The 19,299-nt window shown below is 50.3% G+C and overlaps 2 protein-coding genes across 2 annotated transcripts in view; one reads left to right on the top strand and one right to left on the bottom strand.

Moving 5' to 3' along the window:
- Positions 1 to 11,578, top strand: part of doc2a (double C2-like domains, alpha) — a gene marked incomplete at both ends in the record, with an annotated part of 25,958 nt that extends 14,380 nt beyond the window's left edge. Inside the window, 4 exons of the mRNA XM_083931116.1 lie at positions 8,297 to 8,508; positions 8,631 to 8,712; positions 9,690 to 9,786; positions 11,442 to 11,578. Coding sequence (XP_083787242.1) covers positions 8,297 to 8,508; positions 8,631 to 8,712; positions 9,690 to 9,786; positions 11,442 to 11,578 — 528 coding nt within the window. The remainder of the gene's footprint in view (positions 1 to 8,296; positions 8,509 to 8,630; positions 8,713 to 9,689; positions 9,787 to 11,441) is intronic.
- A 4,897-nt stretch (positions 11,579 to 16,475) lies between these two features.
- LOC310959669 (uncharacterized protein) lies at positions 16,476 to 18,783 on the bottom strand (the record flags this gene model as incomplete). Its single annotated transcript, XM_083931114.1, has 2 exons — positions 16,476 to 17,945; positions 18,591 to 18,783. 2 exons carry the CDS (start codon positions 18,781 to 18,783, stop codon positions 16,912 to 16,914), a joined length of 1,227 nt encoding a protein of 408 aa, XP_083787240.1. The 3' UTR covers positions 16,476 to 16,911.
- Between the last annotated feature and the right edge of the window lie 516 nt (positions 18,784 to 19,299).

Here is a 19,299-nt window from a genome sequence, read left to right as displayed (position 1 = left end):
ATGAATCAAACAGGGGAACCACTCATTTTACTAATCCATGAATTCAGGTGTTTATTTAAAAGGGGGCGCTGCAGTTTCATAAAACACATGAAACGGGTGAAAGTACAGCGGGTGCCGGGACCCCCCTGAGCTCAGTCCAGCCCCCCGGTCCAAACCCCGGAGGGTGTCAGGTCCTTGAAGTGTCCCACAGCTTCAGTTTCCATTCCCAGAGCGGTGAGGACGGTTTAGCAGAGATCAGGCGGAGAGACGCTGACCTCAGGGGGAAACACCCGGGCTGTGCGTGGATTTGGGGAAAGCTCGCCGGTAAATGGAGTTTTAAATATTCAGGAGGCTCGATGCTGCGGCCCGGACGCCGTGTTTCCTCAGGTCCTGAGTGTTTTTCCTTTCTGCTGTTTTCATCCGTTCATCAACGCTCAGATGAAACGTCTTCTTCTGTCTGCGTGAGGATCCACGAGCCGTCGGTCTCACGTCTGGGGTCACCGCACGTTTCCCTTTCACACGCGCAGAACGCCGCAGGAGACCCTCCCCCACTGGAAAGACTCGTTAGCTTCAGGTGCACGGAGGCGTCCGGGTCCAGGGACTTGTTGGACCTTGATTCAGGTCTTGACGTGTGACCTGTCGGTCTGGACCGGTACAGGACCTTCTGTCAGCGAGGGCCGACGCCACAATCACCAGACAGATGAAGAAGAACCCACGCCAGGACGATCAGCTTTTTGTTCTGGTCTCACCGCGCGGTCGGGCACAGAGACCCTGTAAACTGCTTAACGGCTAACGTTAGCATTGTAGCAACCGTTAGCTCACACACAGCTAACCTCCATCTTTACGTTTTCTTCTGATCCTGAATCAACTTTAATGGAACGTTAAATAGTTCGGGAAACTCCGACACACAAACAAGAAGTTTGTCCGCCATCTTTTCTAACCGGCGTGATGTCGCTCTCTGGTTGCCTAGGAAACGTAAACGCCACACTCAAAGCTTCTCTCTCATTGGTCGACCTTTTGAAAGGTCAAAGTTCAACTGGTTTGAGTTTTGAGGTCAGCGGCAGAGGGAAATGTGAGCGGAGCACGGCGCTACATCGATGCTAACACCGCTACATTGATGCTAACACTGCTACATTGATGCTAACACTGCTACATTGATGCTAACACCGCTACATTGATGCTAACACTGCTACATTGATGCTAACACCGCTACATTGATGCTAACACTGCTACATTGATGCTAACGCTGCTACATCGATGCTAACACCGCTACATTGATGCTAACACTGCTACATTGATGCTAACACCGCTACATTGATGCTAACACTGCTACATTGATGCTAACGCTGCTACATCGATGCTAACACCGCTACATTGATGCTAACACTGCTACATTTATGCTAACGCCTCCTCTATAGGGAACGAAGGGAACGACCAGACTTGCACTGGTCGGTCGTGACTTGTTGTTGTCCACAGTTTTTCATTTGTTTTTGCAGTTTTTGAAAATTGTAATTTGACTTTTTTGGAACCGAATGATCTGTTTCCATGGCGACGGTCGTGCGCCCGGTGCTGCAGAACGGCGCCCGTCAGGATCAGCGTGTTTGATCCTGAGTCTGCCACTTCCAATTAGTGTGTGTGTGTGTGTGTGTGTGTGTGTGTGTGTGTGTGTGTGTGTGTGTGTGTGTGTGTGTGTGTGTGTGTGTGTGTGTGTGTGTGTGTGTGTGTGTGTGTGTGTGTGTGTGTGTGTGTGTGTGTGTGTGTGTGTGTGTGTGTGTGTGTGTGTGTTTGTTTGTGTGACTAATGAACAGAGCTTCTTAATTATTTTACAGCAACTTTGAACGAACGCGTTTCTTCTTCATGTGATTTCAGACGCTTCCTCTTTAGTGTTTGTGCGTTACTACGGAGGCTGACGAGTGTCAAACAAATGCAAAAATCACCACCGCAAATGTAAAAAAGCTCATCCCACCTCGTCTTCAGCCTCTGGTCCTGGATCAGGTCTCAGGGGCAGCAGCTCCAGCCTCTGGTCCTGGATCAGGTCTCAGGGGCAGCAGCTCCAGCCTCTGGTCCTGGATCAGGTCTCAGGGGCAGCAGCTCCAGCCTCTGGTCCTGGATCAGGTCTCAGGGGCAGCAGCTCCAGCCTCTGATCCTGGATCAGGTCTCAGGGGCAGCAGCTCCAGCAGGGACCCCAAACTTCCCTTTCCCGGGCCACATTAACCAGCTCTAACTGGGGGATCCTGAGGCGTTCCCAGGCCAGTGTGGAGATCTAATCTCTGCACCTGGTCCTGGGTCTTCCCTGAGGCCTCCAAAAAGCTACAACGCAAATGTAAAAAAGCCACAACGCATAGTTGTTTTTGCCATTGGCTCTGCTTGTGTTTGACCCTTCTCAGACACCGTATGAATGCGTTCTAATGAAACTAACGTGTTGATCATCTGTATTCATGCTGAACGCTCACAGGTCTGAACCAACGAGGGCAGAGCTGCATCTTTATCCTCACGCTGACAGGAAACTGGAGACGAACACCTTCATGAGAGCGTTTTTATTCTGTAGCTCTTAAATCCAAACATGAGCTGAGGGTCGACCCCAGCAGGAGGACGGAGCTCCCACTCTGCAGCAGATCCTGGCTCCGCGGAGCTGAACTCTCCTCCAGCGCGGCTTCAGCCACGGCTCCTCTCCCGCCAACGGGAGGTGGGCGGCAGAGAGCGCTGCCAAGCTGCGGCGGCTCCGATCGATCAGCTCCTCCCACGACCTGCTTTCTTTTCTTAGCTGCAGCTTTTTCATGGAGGAGGCTGAGAGGCCGGAGCTGGCGCCTGCTGAGCGCGGAGCTGAAGATTTAAAGACGTTTAAAGTGGAAGCAGAGCGCGGTGAGAGGAGAGAGTGTGAGGGAGGACCGGGGGGTGGAGGGGTCGTGGTCTGGAGCCAGGAGTCCAGCTCACAGGTGGAGGGTCACAGGATCGATGCTCTCACCCCCGGCTGCTGCGTCACGAGCGCAGAGACCGGCTCAGTGAGACTTTTAATGAACGCCGTCATTTAAAGCAACATTGGGGACGAATCCCACCTCCGTCCAGGGTCAGGGACCACGAGTCCCAGTGTGCAGCACTGAGCCCCGGGACAGGGGACCAGGACCAGGTTTTAAAATTCTGTTTTTGTAAATGAAGAGCTGAAAAAGAGCAGCGTCACAAAAAAGACAAACGCTACAACGCAGATGTGGGAAAGCAACAACGCACATAATCATGATCAGTGTTTTCGTGGGAGTAAAAAATACAAAGTACAAATTTTAGTCAGTGATGATTGGAGCTGAAGGAGCAGCTTCACCCACAGAGACGTGAACACCTGCAGGTGTGAGAGCGTCCTCACCTGAGAGCGTCCTCACCTGAGAGCGTCCTCACCTGAGAGCGGAGGAACCTGAGAGCGTCCTCACCTGAGAGAGGAAGAACCTGAGAGAGGAGGAACCTGAGAGCGTCCTCACCTGAGAGCGTCCTCACCTGAGAGCGTCCTCACCTGAGAGAGGAAGAACCTGAGAGCGTCCTCACCTGAGAGCGTCCTCACCTGAGAGCGTCCTCACCTGAGAGAGGAAGAACCTGAGAGAGTCCTCACCTGAGAGCGTCCTCACCTGAGAGAGGAAGAACCTGAGAGCGTCCTCACCTGAGAGAGGAAGAACCTGAGAGCGTCCTCACCTGAGAGCGTCCTCACCTGAGAGCGTCCTCACCTGAGAGAGGAAGAACCTGAGAGCGTCCTCACCTGAGCGAGGAAGAACCTGAGAGCGTCCTCACCTGAGAGCGTCCTCACCTGAGAGCGTCCTCACCTGAGAGCGTCCTCACCTGAGAGAGGAAGAACCTGAGAGCGTCCTCACCTGAGAGAGGAAGAACCTGAGAGCGTCCTCACCTGAGAGCGTCCTCACCTGAAAGAGGAGGAACCTGAGAGCGTCCTCACCTGAGAGCGTCCTCACCTGAGAGAGGAGGAACCTGAGAGCGTCCTCACCTGAGAGAGGAAGAACCTGAGAGCGTCCTCACCTGAAAGAGGAGGAACCTGAGAGCGTCCTCACCTGAGAGCGTCCTCACCTGAAAGAGGAGGAACCTGAGAGCGTCCTCACCTGAGAGCGTCCTCACCTGAAAGAGGAGGAACCTGAGAGCGTCCTCACCTGAGAGCGTCCTCACCTGAGAGAGGAGGTACCTGAGAGCGTCCTCACCTGAGAGCGTCCTCACCTGAGAGCGTCCTCACCTGAGAGAGGAGGTACCTGAGAGCGTCCTCACCTGAGAGCGTCCTCACCTGAGAGCGTCCTCACCTGAGAGAGGAAGAACCTGAGAGCGTCCTCACCTGAGAGCGTCCTCACCTGAGAGCGTCCTCACCTGAGAGCGTCCTCACCTGAGAGCGTCCTCACCTGAGAGCGTCCTCACCTGAGAGCGTCCTCACCTGAGAGAGGAAGAACCTGAGAGCGTCCTCACCTGAGAGCGTCCTCACCTGAGAGCGTCCTCACCTGAGAGAGGAGGAACCTGAGAGCGTCCTCACCTGAGAGCGTCCTCACCTGAGAGAGGAGGAACCTGAGAGCGTCCTCACCTGAGAGCGTCCTCACCTGAGAGCGTCCTCACCTGAGAGCGTCCTCACCTGAGAGAGGAAGAACCTGAGAGCGTCCTCACCTGAGAGCGTCCTCACCTGAGAGCGTCCTCACCTGAGAGCGTCCTCACCTGAGAGAGGAGGAACCTGAGAGCATCCTCACCTGAGAGCGTCCTCACCTGAGAGCGTCCTCACCTGAGAGAGGAAGAACCTGAGAGCGTCCTCACCTGAGAGAGGAGGAACCTGAGAGCGTCCTCACCTGAGAGCGTCCTCACCTGAGAGCGTCCTCACCTGAGAGCGTCCTCACCTGAGAGTCCTCACCTGAGAGCGTCCTCACCTGAGAGAGTCCTCACCTGAGAGCGTCCTCACCTGAGAGAGGAGGAACCTGAGAGCGTCCTCACCTGAGAGCGTCCTCACCTGAGAGCGTCCTCACCTGACAGCGTCCTCGCCCGAGAGAGGAGGAACCTGAGAGCGGCCTCACCTGAGAGCGGCCTCACCTGAGAGCGGCCTCACCTGAGAGAGGAGGAACCTGACAGCGTCCTCGCCCGAGAGCGTCCTCACCTGAGAGCGTCCTCACCTGAGAGCGTCCTCACCTGAGAGAGGAAGAACCTGAGAGCGTCCTCGCCTGAGAGAGGAAGAACCTGAGAGCGTCCTCACCTGAGAGCGTCCTCACCTGAGAGCGTCCTCACCTGAGAGCGTCCTCACCTGAGAGAGGAAGAACCTGAGAGCGTCCTCACCTGAGAGCGTCCTCACCTGAGAGCGTCCTCACCTGAGAGCGTCCTCACCTGAGAGAGGAGGAACCTGAGAGCATCCTCACCTGAGAGCGTCCTCACCTGAGAGCGTCCTCACCTGAGAGAGGAAGAACCTGAGAGCGTCCTCACCTGAGAGAGGAGGAACCTGAGAGCGTCCTCACCTGAGAGCGTCCTCACCTGAGAGCGTCCTCACCTGAGAGCGTCCTCACCTGAGAGTCCTCACCTGAGAGCGTCCTCACCTGAGAGAGTCCTCACCTGAGAGCGTCCTCACCTGAGAGAGGAGGAACCTGAGAGCGTCCTCACCTGAGAGCGTCCTCACCTGAGAGCGTCCTCACCTGACAGCGTCCTCGCCCGAGAGAGGAGGAACCTGAGAGCGGCCTCACCTGAGAGCGGCCTCACCTGAGAGCGGCCTCACCTGAGAGAGGAGGAACCTGACAGCGTCCTCGCCCGAGAGCGTCCTCACCTGAGAGCGTCCTCACCTGAGAGCGTCCTCACCTGAGAGAGGAAGAACCTGAGAGCGTCCTCGCCTGAGAGAGGAAGAACCTGAGAGCGTCCTCACCTGAGAGCGTCCTCACCTGAGAGCGTCCTCACCTGAGAGAGGAGGTACCTGAGAGCGTCCTCACCTGAGAGCGTCCTCACCTGAGAGCGTCCTCACCTGAGAGAGGAAGAACCTGAGAGCGTCCTCACCTGAGAGCGTCCTCACCTGAGAGCGTCCTCACCTGAGAGCGTCCTCACCTGAGAGCGTCCTCACCTGAGAGCGTCCTCACCTGAGAGCGTCCTCACCTGAGAGCGTCCTCACCTGAGAGAGGAAGAACCTGAGAGCGTCCTCACCTGAGAGCGTCCTCACCTGAGAGCGTCCTCACCTGAGAGCGTCCTCACCTGAGAGAGGAGGAACCTGAGAGCGTCCTCACCTGAGAGCGTCCTCACCTGAGAGAGGAGGAACCTGAGAGCGTCCTCACCTGAGAGCGTCCTCACCTGAGAGCGTCCTCACCTGAGAGCGTCCTCACCTGAGAGAGGAAGAACCTGAGAGCGTCCTCACCTGAGAGCGTCCTCACCTGAGAGCGTCCTCACCTGAGAGCGTCCTCACCTGAGAGAGGAGGAACCTGAGAGCATCCTCACCTGAGAGCGTCCTCACCTGAGAGCGTCCTCACCTGAGAGAGGAAGAACCTGAGAGCGTCCTCACCTGAGAGAGGAGGAACCTGAGAGCGTCCTCACCTGAGAGCGTCCTCACCTGAGAGCGTCCTCACCTGAGAGCGTCCTCACCTGAGAGTCCTCACCTGAGAGCGTCCTCACCTGAGAGAGTCCTCACCTGAGAGCGTCCTCACCTGAGAGAGGAGGAACCTGAGAGCGTCCTCACCTGAGAGCGTCCTCACCTGAGAGCGTCCTCACCTGACAGCGTCCTCGCCCGAGAGAGGAGGAACCTGAGAGCGGCCTCACCTGAGAGCGGCCTCACCTGAGAGCGGCCTCACCTGAGAGAGGAGGAACCTGACAGCGTCCTCGCCCGAGAGCGTCCTCACCTGAGAGCGTCCTCACCTGAGAGCGTCCTCACCTGAGAGAGGAAGAACCTGAGAGCGTCCTCGCCTGAGAGAGGAAGAACCTGAGAGCGTCCTCACCTGAGAGCGTCCTCACCTGAGAGCGTCCTCACCTGAGAGCGTCCTCACCTGAGAGAGGAAGAACCTGAGAGCGTCCTCACCTGAGAGCGTCCTCACCTGAGAGCGTCCTCACCTGAGAGAGGAGGAACCTGAGAGCGTCCTCACCTGAGAGAGGAAGAACCTGAGAGCGTCCTCACCTGAGAGATGAGGAACCTGAGAGCATCCTCACCTGAGAGCGTCCTCACCTGAGAGCGTCCTCACCTGAGAGAGGAAGAACCTGAGAGCGTCCTCACCTGAGAGCGTCCTCACCTGAGAGAGGAAGAACCTGAGAGCGTCCTCACCTGAGAGAGGAGGAACCTGAGAGCGTCCTCACCTGAGAGCGTCCTCACCTGAGAGCGTCCTCACCTGAGAGCGTCCTCACCTGAGAGAGGAAGAACCTGAGAGCGTCCTCACCTGAGAGCGTCCTCACCTGAGAGCGTCCTCACCTGAGAGAGGAGGAACCTGAGAGCGTCCTCACCTGAGAGAGGAAGAACCTGAGAGCGTCCTCACCTGAGAGAGGAGGAACCTGAGAGCATCCTCACCTGAGAGCGTCCTCACCTGAGAGCGTCCTCACCTGAGAGAGGAAGAACCTGAGAGCGTCCTCACCTGAGAGCGTCCTCACCTGAGAGAGGAAGAACCTGAGAGCGTCCTCACCTGAGAGAGGAGGAACCTGAGAGCGTCCTCACCTGAGAGCGTCCTCACCTGAGAGCGTCCTCACCTGAGAGCGTCCTCACCTGAGAGAGGAAGAACCTGAGAGCGTCCTCACCTGAGAGCGTCCTCACCTGAGAGAGGAGGAACCTGAGAGCGTCCTCACCTGAGAGCGTCCTCACCTGAGAGAGGAAGAACCTGGAGAATCAGAGAGAACCTGCTGTCCGCAAAACTCTGCTCCAACAACAACAACAACAACGACAACAACAACAAGCCAATCATGATGATGCTTTTACCTTTTCAGAGTAATACAGCAGATATTTAGACGACTAAAGGAGACTGTCCTCTGTCCTTCTGTCCTCCGTCCTTCTGTCCTTCTGTCCTCCGTCCTTCTGTCCTCTGTCCTTCTGTCCTCTGTCCTTCTCTCCTCTGTCCTTCTGTCCTCTGTCCTTCTGTCCTTCTCTCCTCTGTCCCTGTGTCCTTCTGTCCTCCGTCCTTCTCTCCTCCGTCCTTCTCTCCTCTGTCCTCTGTCCTCCGTCCTTCTCTCCTCCGTCCTTCTCTTCCTCTGTCCTCCGTCCTTCTCTCCTCCGTCCTTCTGTCCTCCCTCCTTGCGTCCTTCTGTCCTTCTGTCCTTCTCTCCTCTATTCTTCTCTCCTGCTGTCTTCTGTCCTCCGTCCTTCTCTCCTCCCTCCTTCCCTCCTCCGTCCTTGCTTACTTCTCTCCTCCGTCCTCAGTGGGAGAACGAGCAGCTTCACAGTCTGGAGGAGCGAGGTCGTCTCCTTCTGTCTCTGCAGTTCTGTCCTCGTCTCAGTCCGGACGCCGTGGACGTGGACGTGGACGCAGCAGGTGAAGGGCGCCGCGGCGAGGGGCTGTGCGTGGGCGTCAGGCGCTGCGCCCACCTGGCCGCCATGGACGTCAACGGCTTCTCCGACCCCTACGTCAAAATGTAAGAAGCCGGCGTCGGCCATTTTGGGCCCAAGTGTGAAATATAATATTAAAAACTCTCTGTTATATTTTAGTTTATTTATTTATTTATTAAACATGAACTAATAAATGTGTGTGTGACAGATACTTGAAGCCCGACACGCAGAAGAAATCCAAACACAAAACGGCCGTGATGAAGAGAACCCTGAACCCCGAATTCAACGAGGTGAGAGGGAAGAGAGAGAGGAGGGAATTATGGGAATATATGGGATTAATGGGATTATATGGGAATATATGGGATTAATGGGATTATATGGGAATATATGGGATTAATGGGATTATATGGGAATATATGGGATTAATGGGATTATATGGGAATATATGGGATTAATGGGGATATATGGGAATAATGGGGATATATGGGATTAATGGGAATGTATTGGATTAATGGGAATAATGGGGATATATAGGATTAATGGGAATATATGGGAATAATGGGAATTAATGGGGAGATATGGGAATATATGGGATTAATGGGAATAAAGGGGATATATGGGGAATAATGGGGATATATGGGAATAATGGGATTAATGGGAATAATGGGGATAATGGGATTAATGGGAATAATGGGGAGATATGGGGATGTATGGGAATATATGGGATTAATGGGAATAATGGGGATAATGGGATTAATGGGAATAATGGGATTAATGGGAATAATGGGGAGATATGGGGATGTATGGGAATATATGGGATTAATGGGGATATATGGGAATATATGGGATTAATGGGGATATATGGGAGATATGGGGAATAATGGGGATATATGGGAAAATATGGGATTAATGGGGATATATGGGATTAATGGGGATATATGGGAATAATGGGATTAATGGGATTAATGGGAATAATGAGGATATATGGGAATATATGGGAATAATGGGGATATATGGGAAAATATGGGATTAATGGGGATGTATGGGAATAATTGGGATTAATGGGGATATATGGGATTAATGGGGATAAATGGGATTATTGGGAATATATGGGAAATAATATGAATTAATGGAATTAATAGAAATATATGTATTACGGTCTCCTTCAGTGGTCGTAACTTAACGGTCTCCTTCAGTGGTCGTAACTTAACGGTCTCCTTCAGTGGTCGTAATTTAACGGTCTCCTGTGTGCGTGTGTCGGCTGCAGGAGTTCTTCTATGAGATCCCTCTGGTGGAGCTCGCCTCCAGGACCCTGGAGGTGACGGTGTGGGACTACGACCTGGGCCGCTCCAACGACTTCATCGGTGAGCAGCAGCTCTAATGCTCCAGAGTCGTTCACACACACACACACACACACACACACACACACACACACACACACACACACACACACACACACACACACACACACACACACACTTTATATTCATTAAAGTCCATGTATGAAGCATTCACACGTTCTTTCATCCCTCTCAGGGATCAGTTGCAAACACTTAACACTTAAATTCCAGTGGATTGTGCGTTTACGTTTGATGCAGAACGACTTTCTTCAGAGCGTGATCACATCGTGGCCGTGGGTGGTGGCGCGGTCCACGGCGGTCTGTGTCCGGATCCCTGAGCCTCAGCTGTTAATCTAAATCCTGCTCTTTGTGTTTATTATGTTTATGATTATTATGTTTATGAACTTTCACGGGAACGAAAGTGCGTCCAGTTCTTGTATCCGTGCATGTTTAACCGATTTGTCAGGAAGACGTTTCACCTCTGATCCAAGAGGCTTCATCAGTTCATGTACGCATCTGACCAGGACCAGGACCAGGACCAGGACCAGGACCTGGCTGGGACTGGACCAGGACCAGGACCAGGCTGGGACTGGACTCAGACCAGGCTTGGACCAGGACCAACTAACAACATTGATGATGACAACAACGTCCACATCCTGAACAGAGAGGACAGATGGTTTGAAGGAGGAGGAAAAGTAGAGAAACCATGGCTAACCAGAGGAGGAGGTCTGAGACACCAGGACCAGGCTGGGACTGGACCATGGCTAACCAGAGGAGGAGGTCTGAGACACCAGGACCAGGACCAGGCTGGGACTGGACCATGGTTAACCAGAGGAGGAGGTCTGAGACACCACTTTTCTCTAGTTTACAATGCTGCCCTTTCATCCCTTCATTCAACCTCAAAGAACAACTGTTCACAAACGGCCTCCTGTGACTCCAACCACTGTGGTTCACTCTCAATAGAGACCTAACCAAGTCCAGACCTACTTCCACCAACGACTGGACCAGGACCAGGACCAGCACTAACCAAGTCCAGACCGACTTCCACCAACAACTGTCACTGTAACGACGGGCGTGGGCATTTGGAGCACAAAGGGTTCCAGTGACATCATCGGCCTGTGAGAGGTTAAATACCTGGATCTCCACACCAGTTAGTTGGACCAGTCCCAGCCTGGTCCTGGTCCTGGTCCAGTCCCAGCCTGGTCCTGGTCCTGGTCCTGGTCCAGTCCCAGCCTGGTCCTGGTCCTGGTCCTGGTCAGATGCGTACATGAACTGATGAAGCCTCTTGGATCAGAGGTGAAACGTCTTCCTGACAAAGAACCAGGTCCAGTTGCTTTGGACTGAAGTTGCTTTGAGGAGAATGACGACACATGAGAACATTCACAGGTTCCACATGATTTGGTTTGATGCTTTACTCTTTTGTTTCCCTGGGGGAGTAATTTGGCGTTGCACCGGCACTCGGAGCGTCGCTCATTACAACGCAGAAACATTCAGAACATTTCGTAATCAACAAAAACATTACAAACATATTCATAAGGTTCTGTTATAGAAATAGAATAGAGTACGCAGAACAGTGGTTGTTACAGTGGTTGTTCCAGTGGTTGTTACAGTGGTTGTTACAGTGGTTGTTACAGTGGTTGGCGCCCTGCGGACACTTCCTGTTCCTGTCTCCCGCTCAGGTGGCGTCTGTCTGAGCTGCCACTCTCAGGGCGACGGCCTCCGTCACTGGATGGAGTGTCTGAAGAACCAGGGCCGGAGGGTGGAGCGCTGGCACATCCTGACCAACGAGCTGCCGCGGACCCCCAACCACGACTGAAGGCGCCGCCTGCCGCTGCTGGGGGGGGGCGGGGCGCGTCTTTATGGGACTAAAGTTCACCGCAGGAACCCGGTTTGATGCTGAGGGTGGAGTCAGTGACTCCTCCACCCACACCTGGGATCAAACCACCGATCAAACCACCGCTGCAGGTTTGTTTCCTGCTTCACACTCATTTGCATCTTTCTGAGACGAACCACGCCCCAAAAAAGAGACGTTCACCCCAAAAAGATGGGACCCGCCTCTGACCCGCCTCTGACCCGCCTCTGACCTGCCTCTGACCCGCCTCTGACCTGCCTCTGACCCGCCTCTGACCCGTCTCTGACCCCGTAAGTTCGGATCGCTCCAAAGCAAAGTGACGTCAGGAAATCCTCACGTTCGATCGATTCTGACTCTGATTTCATTCAAATTTAAACACGGTACCATGCCCATAGACTGTAAAGCAGCGCTAACGCTAACATGGTGTGCCACTATGGAAGCACCACCACATGCTAATGATGCTAACTAGCCTCGGGAGAGGAGAAGATTCTCTGGTTTGTGATCAGAAACACGATGAAACAGCAGCGTCCATGTTCGCGCCTGCTTCCTCCATGAGAGACGCCATTGTTGTTGAATCACAACAGTCGCTTCTCAGCTACGTCACATCTCTGAAACCTGATTGGCTCGAGCTCCTGAAACCACTTTGCTACGGAGCGACAGACGGACGAGAGGAGCGAGGAGGAAGAAGAGAGTCGTCTGCAAAGAGTCGGGTCAGAGGAGAAGGACTCCGTCACATCGACCGCCGCACAAACGGAGCCGCGAGCGGCAGAGAAACGTCTCAGCGGTGTGACTTTGATTCAGAGTCTGTCCATTAATTCACTATTATTTCCCATATATTCCCATTAATTCACCATTATTTCCCATATATTCCCATTAATTCACCATTATTTCTCATATATTCCCATATATTCACTATTATTTCCCATATTTTCCCATTGATTCCCATATATTCCCTATTAATTCCCATATATTCCCATATATTCCCGTATATTTCCATGTAAATTTTCTAACTCTATTGCAAAAACAGAATCTGTTTCTTCTTAATGAGACTGTGAACAAACAACAAACATCCTGTCGTTGCCACGGTGACGACGATGATAACAACAACAACAACAGCAACAACAGTGGTTGTTCCTCGGTGTTGCATGATGCACTCGCTGCTGACGAGGCGTTCAGGGTCCAGTTTACAGTGTTCTTCCTCCTCTTCTCCTCCTCCTCTTCTCCTCCTCCTCTTCTCCTCCTCCTCTTCTCCTCCTCCTCTTCTTCCTCCTCTCCTCCTCTTCCTCCTTCTCCTCCTCTTCTTCCTCTCCTCCTCCTCCTCTTCCTCCTCCTCTTCTCCTTCTCCTCCTCCTCCTCCTCCTCTTCTTCCTCTCCTCTTCTCCTCCTCCTCTTCTCCTCCTCCTCTCCTTCTCCTCCTCCTCCTCCTCCTTCTCCTCCTCCTCCTCTCCTCCTCCTCCTCCTCTTCTTATCCTCCTCCTTCTCCTCCTCTTCTTCCTCTCCTCCTCCTCCTCTCCTTCTCCTCCTCTCCTCCTCCTCCTCTTCTTCTTCCTCCTCCTCTTCTTCTTCTCCTTCTTCTCTTCTCCGCCTCTTCCTCCTCCTCCTCCTCCTCTTCTTCTCCTCCTCCTCCTCTTCTTCTCCTCCTCCTCCTCCTCCTCCTCCTCTCCTCCTCCTCCTCCTCCTCCTCCTCTTCTCCTCCTCCTCCTCTTCTCCTCCTCCTCCTCTCCTCCTCCTCCTCTTCTTCTCCCTCTCCTCCTCCTCCTCCTCCTCCTCCTCCTCCTCCTCCTCTTCCTCTCCCTCTCCTCCTCCTCCTCCTCCTCTTCCTCTTCTCCTCCTCCTCTTCCTCTCCTCCTCCTCCTCCTCCTCTTCTCCTCCTCCTCCTCCTCTCCTCCTCCTCCTCTCCTCCTCCTCCTCCTCCTCCTCCACCTCCTCCTCTTCTTCTCCTCCTTTATGCACGACTGAATGTACGACTGTGGCGTTTTCTTCTCGTTTTCACTTTCTCTGTTTTTTGTTCGATGCAAAAATAAATTTGAAACGCAACAGAAGTGAGTCTCTGCTGCCCCCTGCTGTCCCTGAACGCACCACGCAGAACTGCAGTTAATCACAGAAATGATCTAATATCAAATACACAACATGTCCCTGAACGCACCACGCAGAACTACAGTGAATCACAGAAATGATCTAATATCAAATACACAAACATGTCCCTGAACGCACCACGCAGAACTACAGTGAATCACAGAAATGATCTAATATCAAATACACAAACATGTCCCTGAACGCACCACGCAGAACTGCAGTTAATCACAGAAAAGATCTAATATCAAATACACAAACATGTCCCTGAACGCACCACGCAGAACTACAGTTAATCACAGAAATGATCTAATATCAAATACACAAACATGTCCCTGAACGCACCACGCAGAACTGCAGTTAATCACAGAAATGATCTAATATCAAATACACAAACATGTCCCTGAACGCACCACTGAGAACATAAATGATCTAATATCAAATACACAAACATGTCCCTGAACGCACCACGCAGGACTACAGTTAATCACAGAAATGATCTAATATCAAATACACAAACATGTCCCTGAACGCACCACTGAGAACATAAATGATCTAATATCAAATACACAAACATGTCCCTGAACGCACCACGCAGGACTACAGTTAATCACAGAAATGATCTAATATCAAATACACAAACATGTCCCTGAACGCACCACTGCGATATCAAATACACAAACATGTCCCTGAACGCACCACTGAGAACATAAATGATCTAATATCAAATACACAAACATGTCCCTGAACGCACCACGCAGAACATAAATGATTTAATATTAAATAGTTAAATAATTAAATAATAAATAAATGTGTTTTATTTAATAATTAAATTAAAATAATTAAGTTTGTTTATTTAAAGGATTTCACCTTTTTTTAAATTATAATTAAAAACAATTATAATAAAAATTAAACCTGTAATAAATAAATGAGGCAATAAAATAAACAAATGTTTTATTTAATTAATAATTCATTAAGTTTGTTATTCAAAGATTTCACTTTTCTGTTTTTATTTAAATAAATGAGAATAAAAAATATAAATTAGTCAAAATAGTTCAATAAATAGATTTTTATTAATAAATTAAGTTTGTTTATTTATTTATATTTAAATAAATGACAATAAAAAAATATAAATGAGTCGACAGTTTAATAAATAAATGTTTTTATTTAATAATTAATTTTTGTTTCAAGAATTTCATTTTTATTTTTTATATTTTTATGTGATTATGTCAAACACTTTGTGCACAAAAGGAAATAAATATAAATAAATATATTAAATATAATTAAACGTTTTTATATATTTCATTATTAAAATTATGTATTTAAGTTTAATTACTGTTTAAATTTAAATGAATAATAAAAACATCAGTTTGTTTTTACTGAAAGTGAAAATTTAAATAAATTTACTTTTAAAGTTTTTATTTTTTATTTAATATTTTGTCTTAAAACACGTTTGAGTTTAAAACAGAATTGAATTAATTAATAAATAAATAAAAATGAGACAAAAACACAAAATATTATTTATTAAACAGGAAAAAAACTCCCGTAATAAATATTCATAAATTATTTTGTAAAAACTTTATTTTTATTTAGTTTTTTTCTGTTTTTGTGTAAAAATTTATGATTAAATCTGATTCCGATTTTCCTCTTATTCTTAAATATTCCCATAAATTCACATTATTATAATATTATTTATTTATTTAATTAACAGTTGATTAAAGGCAGAAAATATGAAATAAAACATTAATATTATTATTTATGGGACAGGAAACACGTGCGTTGATTTTCAAAGTAAAATAAAAACTCTTTAAAAACCTTTAAATTCTAAAAAAAATGTGATTTTAATAAAAACGACAGAATTCAAATTTCACTGTTTCACGTTTATTTATTCTAAAAAACACAAAAGTTTCACACGAGCACAGAAAAATAAATATGTGTGATTATTGCAGCTCAGTTATGACGTCGCTCAGTTTCAATAAATAAATAAATAAATAAAGTTTAGGAGGAGCTGCTGCCACGGCAACGGGGAGAGTTTCATCAAACGTGTGGTTTCTCCTGTTTCACGGGAACAAACGACTCAACGTCACTCAGGGCGCCCTCCCACTGTTCCTCCGTCACAGGTTAGAGCGCCCTCCCACTGTGCGTGCGTCACAGGTTAGAGCGCCCTCCCACTGTGCCTCCGTCCCGTGCCCCGTGCGTTAGGGTCCTTGTCCCCCCCTCCAGGCCCGTTTGTACTCACACTACCTGGGCCTCGGAGAATGCTTCTTGCTGCCTATACGTCATCACGCCGTAACACGTCACACGCATTGATGACGTCATGGCGATGCGTGGCTTTGTTTCCAGATCTTTCCGTAGACCTCGGAGTTTTTGTGCGTCTTGTCGACTGTTTTTGAATCTTTTCATCGACCAAATCTGCAGTAAACACTCCACCTCCGCATCACACCAACGTGAACCTTTCACCTCCATTGTTTGAAATGTCCGCGCATGGTCCCTCCTTCTTTTCTCTACGTCCCAACAGGCGCACAGGAAATGACCTCAGAACCGCCGTAGGCCTCGTGCTCGTACACGTGCGCACGCTCGTGCTCGTACACGTGCAAACGTGCTTTACTAAAGCCCACCTCTCCCAAACGGGCCGTGGACGGCAAGCGTGCCGCTCCTAGACGTGGTACGGTTGCACTCACACTGGTCAAAGGAACCAGACTTTAGCCGTGACACGTGCTGGGGCACGGTACGGAGGCACAGTGGGAGGGCGCCCTCAGTGCTGGAACAAGAACTCCTAAAGGTCCTGGTTCCTCTGGTTCCTCTCTCTCTCGTTCTCCTGTTCAGGATCTTTGTTCCACACGCAGCGTTTTTGTGGACGCACGCCGCGACATCGGGAAAGTACGGAGAAACAGTTACGGGTCATTTTTTAGTCGCTTCGTCACGAGAATCAGTTCTGGATGATTTGAGTTTAAAAAAGTGTCACTGTGAACTCGAAGTGTTCGACCACGGCAGCAGGACACGGATGATTCAGCGTGTGAGCTGAAAGTAGCCCGTTGTTAACGCCGCTTCACCGGGGACGATTAGAAGTCGACTGTTCTGTTGAGATGCAGCGACGTTAACGTTTTATACGACGACGACGCGAGAAACAAAGATCCTCTCTCCTCCGCTCATCAGGAGAAACCGTGTGTGTCTGTGTGAACGTCCCGCAGCCTCGGACCAATCAGGCGCTCGCCACGAAGCGATCAGGCGCTCGCCACGAAGCACATGTCCCTCTTCAGGTGGATCTGCAGGCCGCTGGCGCTGGCGAAGCTCCTGTCGCACTGCGCGCAGCGGTACGGTTTCTCCCCCGAGTGCGTGCGCTTGTGTTTCTTCATGGTGTCGCCGTCGCTGAAGGTGCGGCAGCAGTACGGGCAGCTGTACGGACGCTCGCCCGTGTGGATGCGCAGGTGGCGCCGCAGGTTCCCTCTCTGGCTGAAGCTCTTGGAGCAGAAGGTGCAGCGGTGCGGACGCTCGCCCGTGTGCGTGCGCAGGTGGCGCCGCAGGTCCGCCGACTGCGCGAAGGATTTACAGCACCAGTCGCAGGCGTAGGTCTTCCTCTTCTGCTCCAGGTGGAGGCGGAGGCTGCCGGCGTGGCCGAACGCCTCGCCGCAGCGGGGGCAGCGATGGATGAGCTCGGGGACGTAACTCGCTGCCGTCACGTCCACATCAGCGGCGAGCTTCTCCGGAGAGGACTTCCTGTGGTGCTGAGCCTCAGGGCGGTCTGCGCGCACCACCACCGTCCTGTGTCTGAGCGCCGACGGTTCCCGCGCGGCGTCCGTGTGACCTTCAGGCGCGCTCACGTTGTATTCCTCAGGTTCGCTTTTGACGAGAGCGGGAGGTGGCGCCCGGGGCTCCTCTCTGAGCACGGGGGCTTCAGTGTGGACGTTAGGGGGCGCCGCCGTCGAGGGGGCGTTCAGGGAGGAGTGACCAGGAAGAGCCTCCTGCTGAGGGTCCGGCTTCAGCGCCGGCCCCCAGGCCTCCGCGGGCTTCTGGTCCCCGGGCGGGAGGATCAGGCGCGGGGACACGTCGCCCCGAACCGTCGGTAGCTGCGCGGAAACGACCTGTTCATGAGCGGGAGGTCTGAGCGGCTTCTGCGAGGAGTCGGGCTCCTCTGAGCGGGGCCTTGGGTCGTGGAGCCTCTGGTCCTGGAGCCTCGGGTCCTGGTCTAGGGTCCCAGGGTCCGGGTCACACGGCTGCTGGTCAGGAGACGTGAAACCGAGACTTGCTCTGGTCGACCCTGAAACCACAGAACACACAAACGGGGGCGGATCAGGACCCGGACTCAAACTCGTGTGTTTGTTTTGATCCGTACACAAGTTACTTTCCAACAGGTCAGTTACAGGAAAACAATGTTATACTATAATAATAACAGATAATAATAATATAAATAATATAAATATGGACGGAATTCCACTTTAACACAAACGAGAATGACAAAACTGAACATCACCGTCTCGCCAGACTCCATGCGATAATCTGTGAATTTAAGGTAATATTGTTACACCTTCAACATAATAAATAAATAATTATCTTTTATAATAAAACCTGAAACAAAACATGTCAAAGGTGAATTCGGCTTTTGTTAAATGACCCAGAACATCAGAGTTTCTCACTTTCATGAGAAACTCTGACGGAAACTCCGCTGATGCGCGGACGGAAAAGCGGAAGTGAAACCGACAAAAAGCTACAAAAATCCACATTTGTTATTAAATTTAAATAAAGTGCTTTAATGTCACGAGAGCCGAATTAAACACAAGCTCCTAAAATTTCCATTCAGCCTTTAAAAAGTGTTTTTTAGTCGTTTTTTAAGGTGAAATCGCTTGAAAAGCTTAAATGGGTGATTCTTCCAGCGCGGTCTGGAGCGGTGCTTCTCGGCCCTTACTCAGCCACTCCGTCTCGGCCTCCAGCAGCAGGATGTCCCGCAGCTGCCCCCGGAGGCTCTCGGTCTCCCGCCGGGCGCGGGCCGCCTCCTCCCGGTACTCGGTGACCGTGTCCTCCACCACCCCCAGCACCTCCTTCACCACCGCCGCCAGCCGCTCCGTGAGGAAGGCGCTCAGCAGCTGCAGCTTGGTCATTCTGGAGCTTCGAGAGCCGCGGCCGCACCGGAAACGGAACAGGACACCAACAAGCCACACCGGAAACGCTCCAGCTCCTTCACAATAAAAGGGTAAATGTTACAATTTAATGTTTTATTATTAATTAATCGATTATTCGATGGACGGAAAATAATCTGGGACTATTTTAATAATTAAGTGATTTTTTTAAGCAAAAATAAGAAAACTAAAATAAAAACTAAAATAAAACAATATGTAAATATCAAGACAGTAATACAAATTAATAATAATAATAATAATAATAGGATTAAATAAATACATGTCTTTATAAAAATATTTACAAAATATTAAAATATAAGAAAATAAAAATGCCAAAAGTAAAATAAGTCTTAAAAGCGACACATGTTTATTTATTTTATTAAAGAGTAAATATCAAAATAAATCAAATAAAATAATATGTAAATATAAAGACAGTAATACAAATTATTATTAATAATAAATATAAGATAAAATAAAAACATGGCTGTATAAAAATAT

The sequence above is a fragment of the Echiichthys vipera genome, assembly GCF_963691815.1.
Source record: "Echiichthys vipera genome assembly, chromosome: 17".
Lineage (NCBI taxonomy): Eukaryota > Metazoa > Chordata > Actinopteri > Perciformes > Trachinidae > Echiichthys > Echiichthys vipera.
Note: the sequence above shows the minus strand (reverse complement) of the source record. Positions and strands in the feature narration are given on the sequence as shown.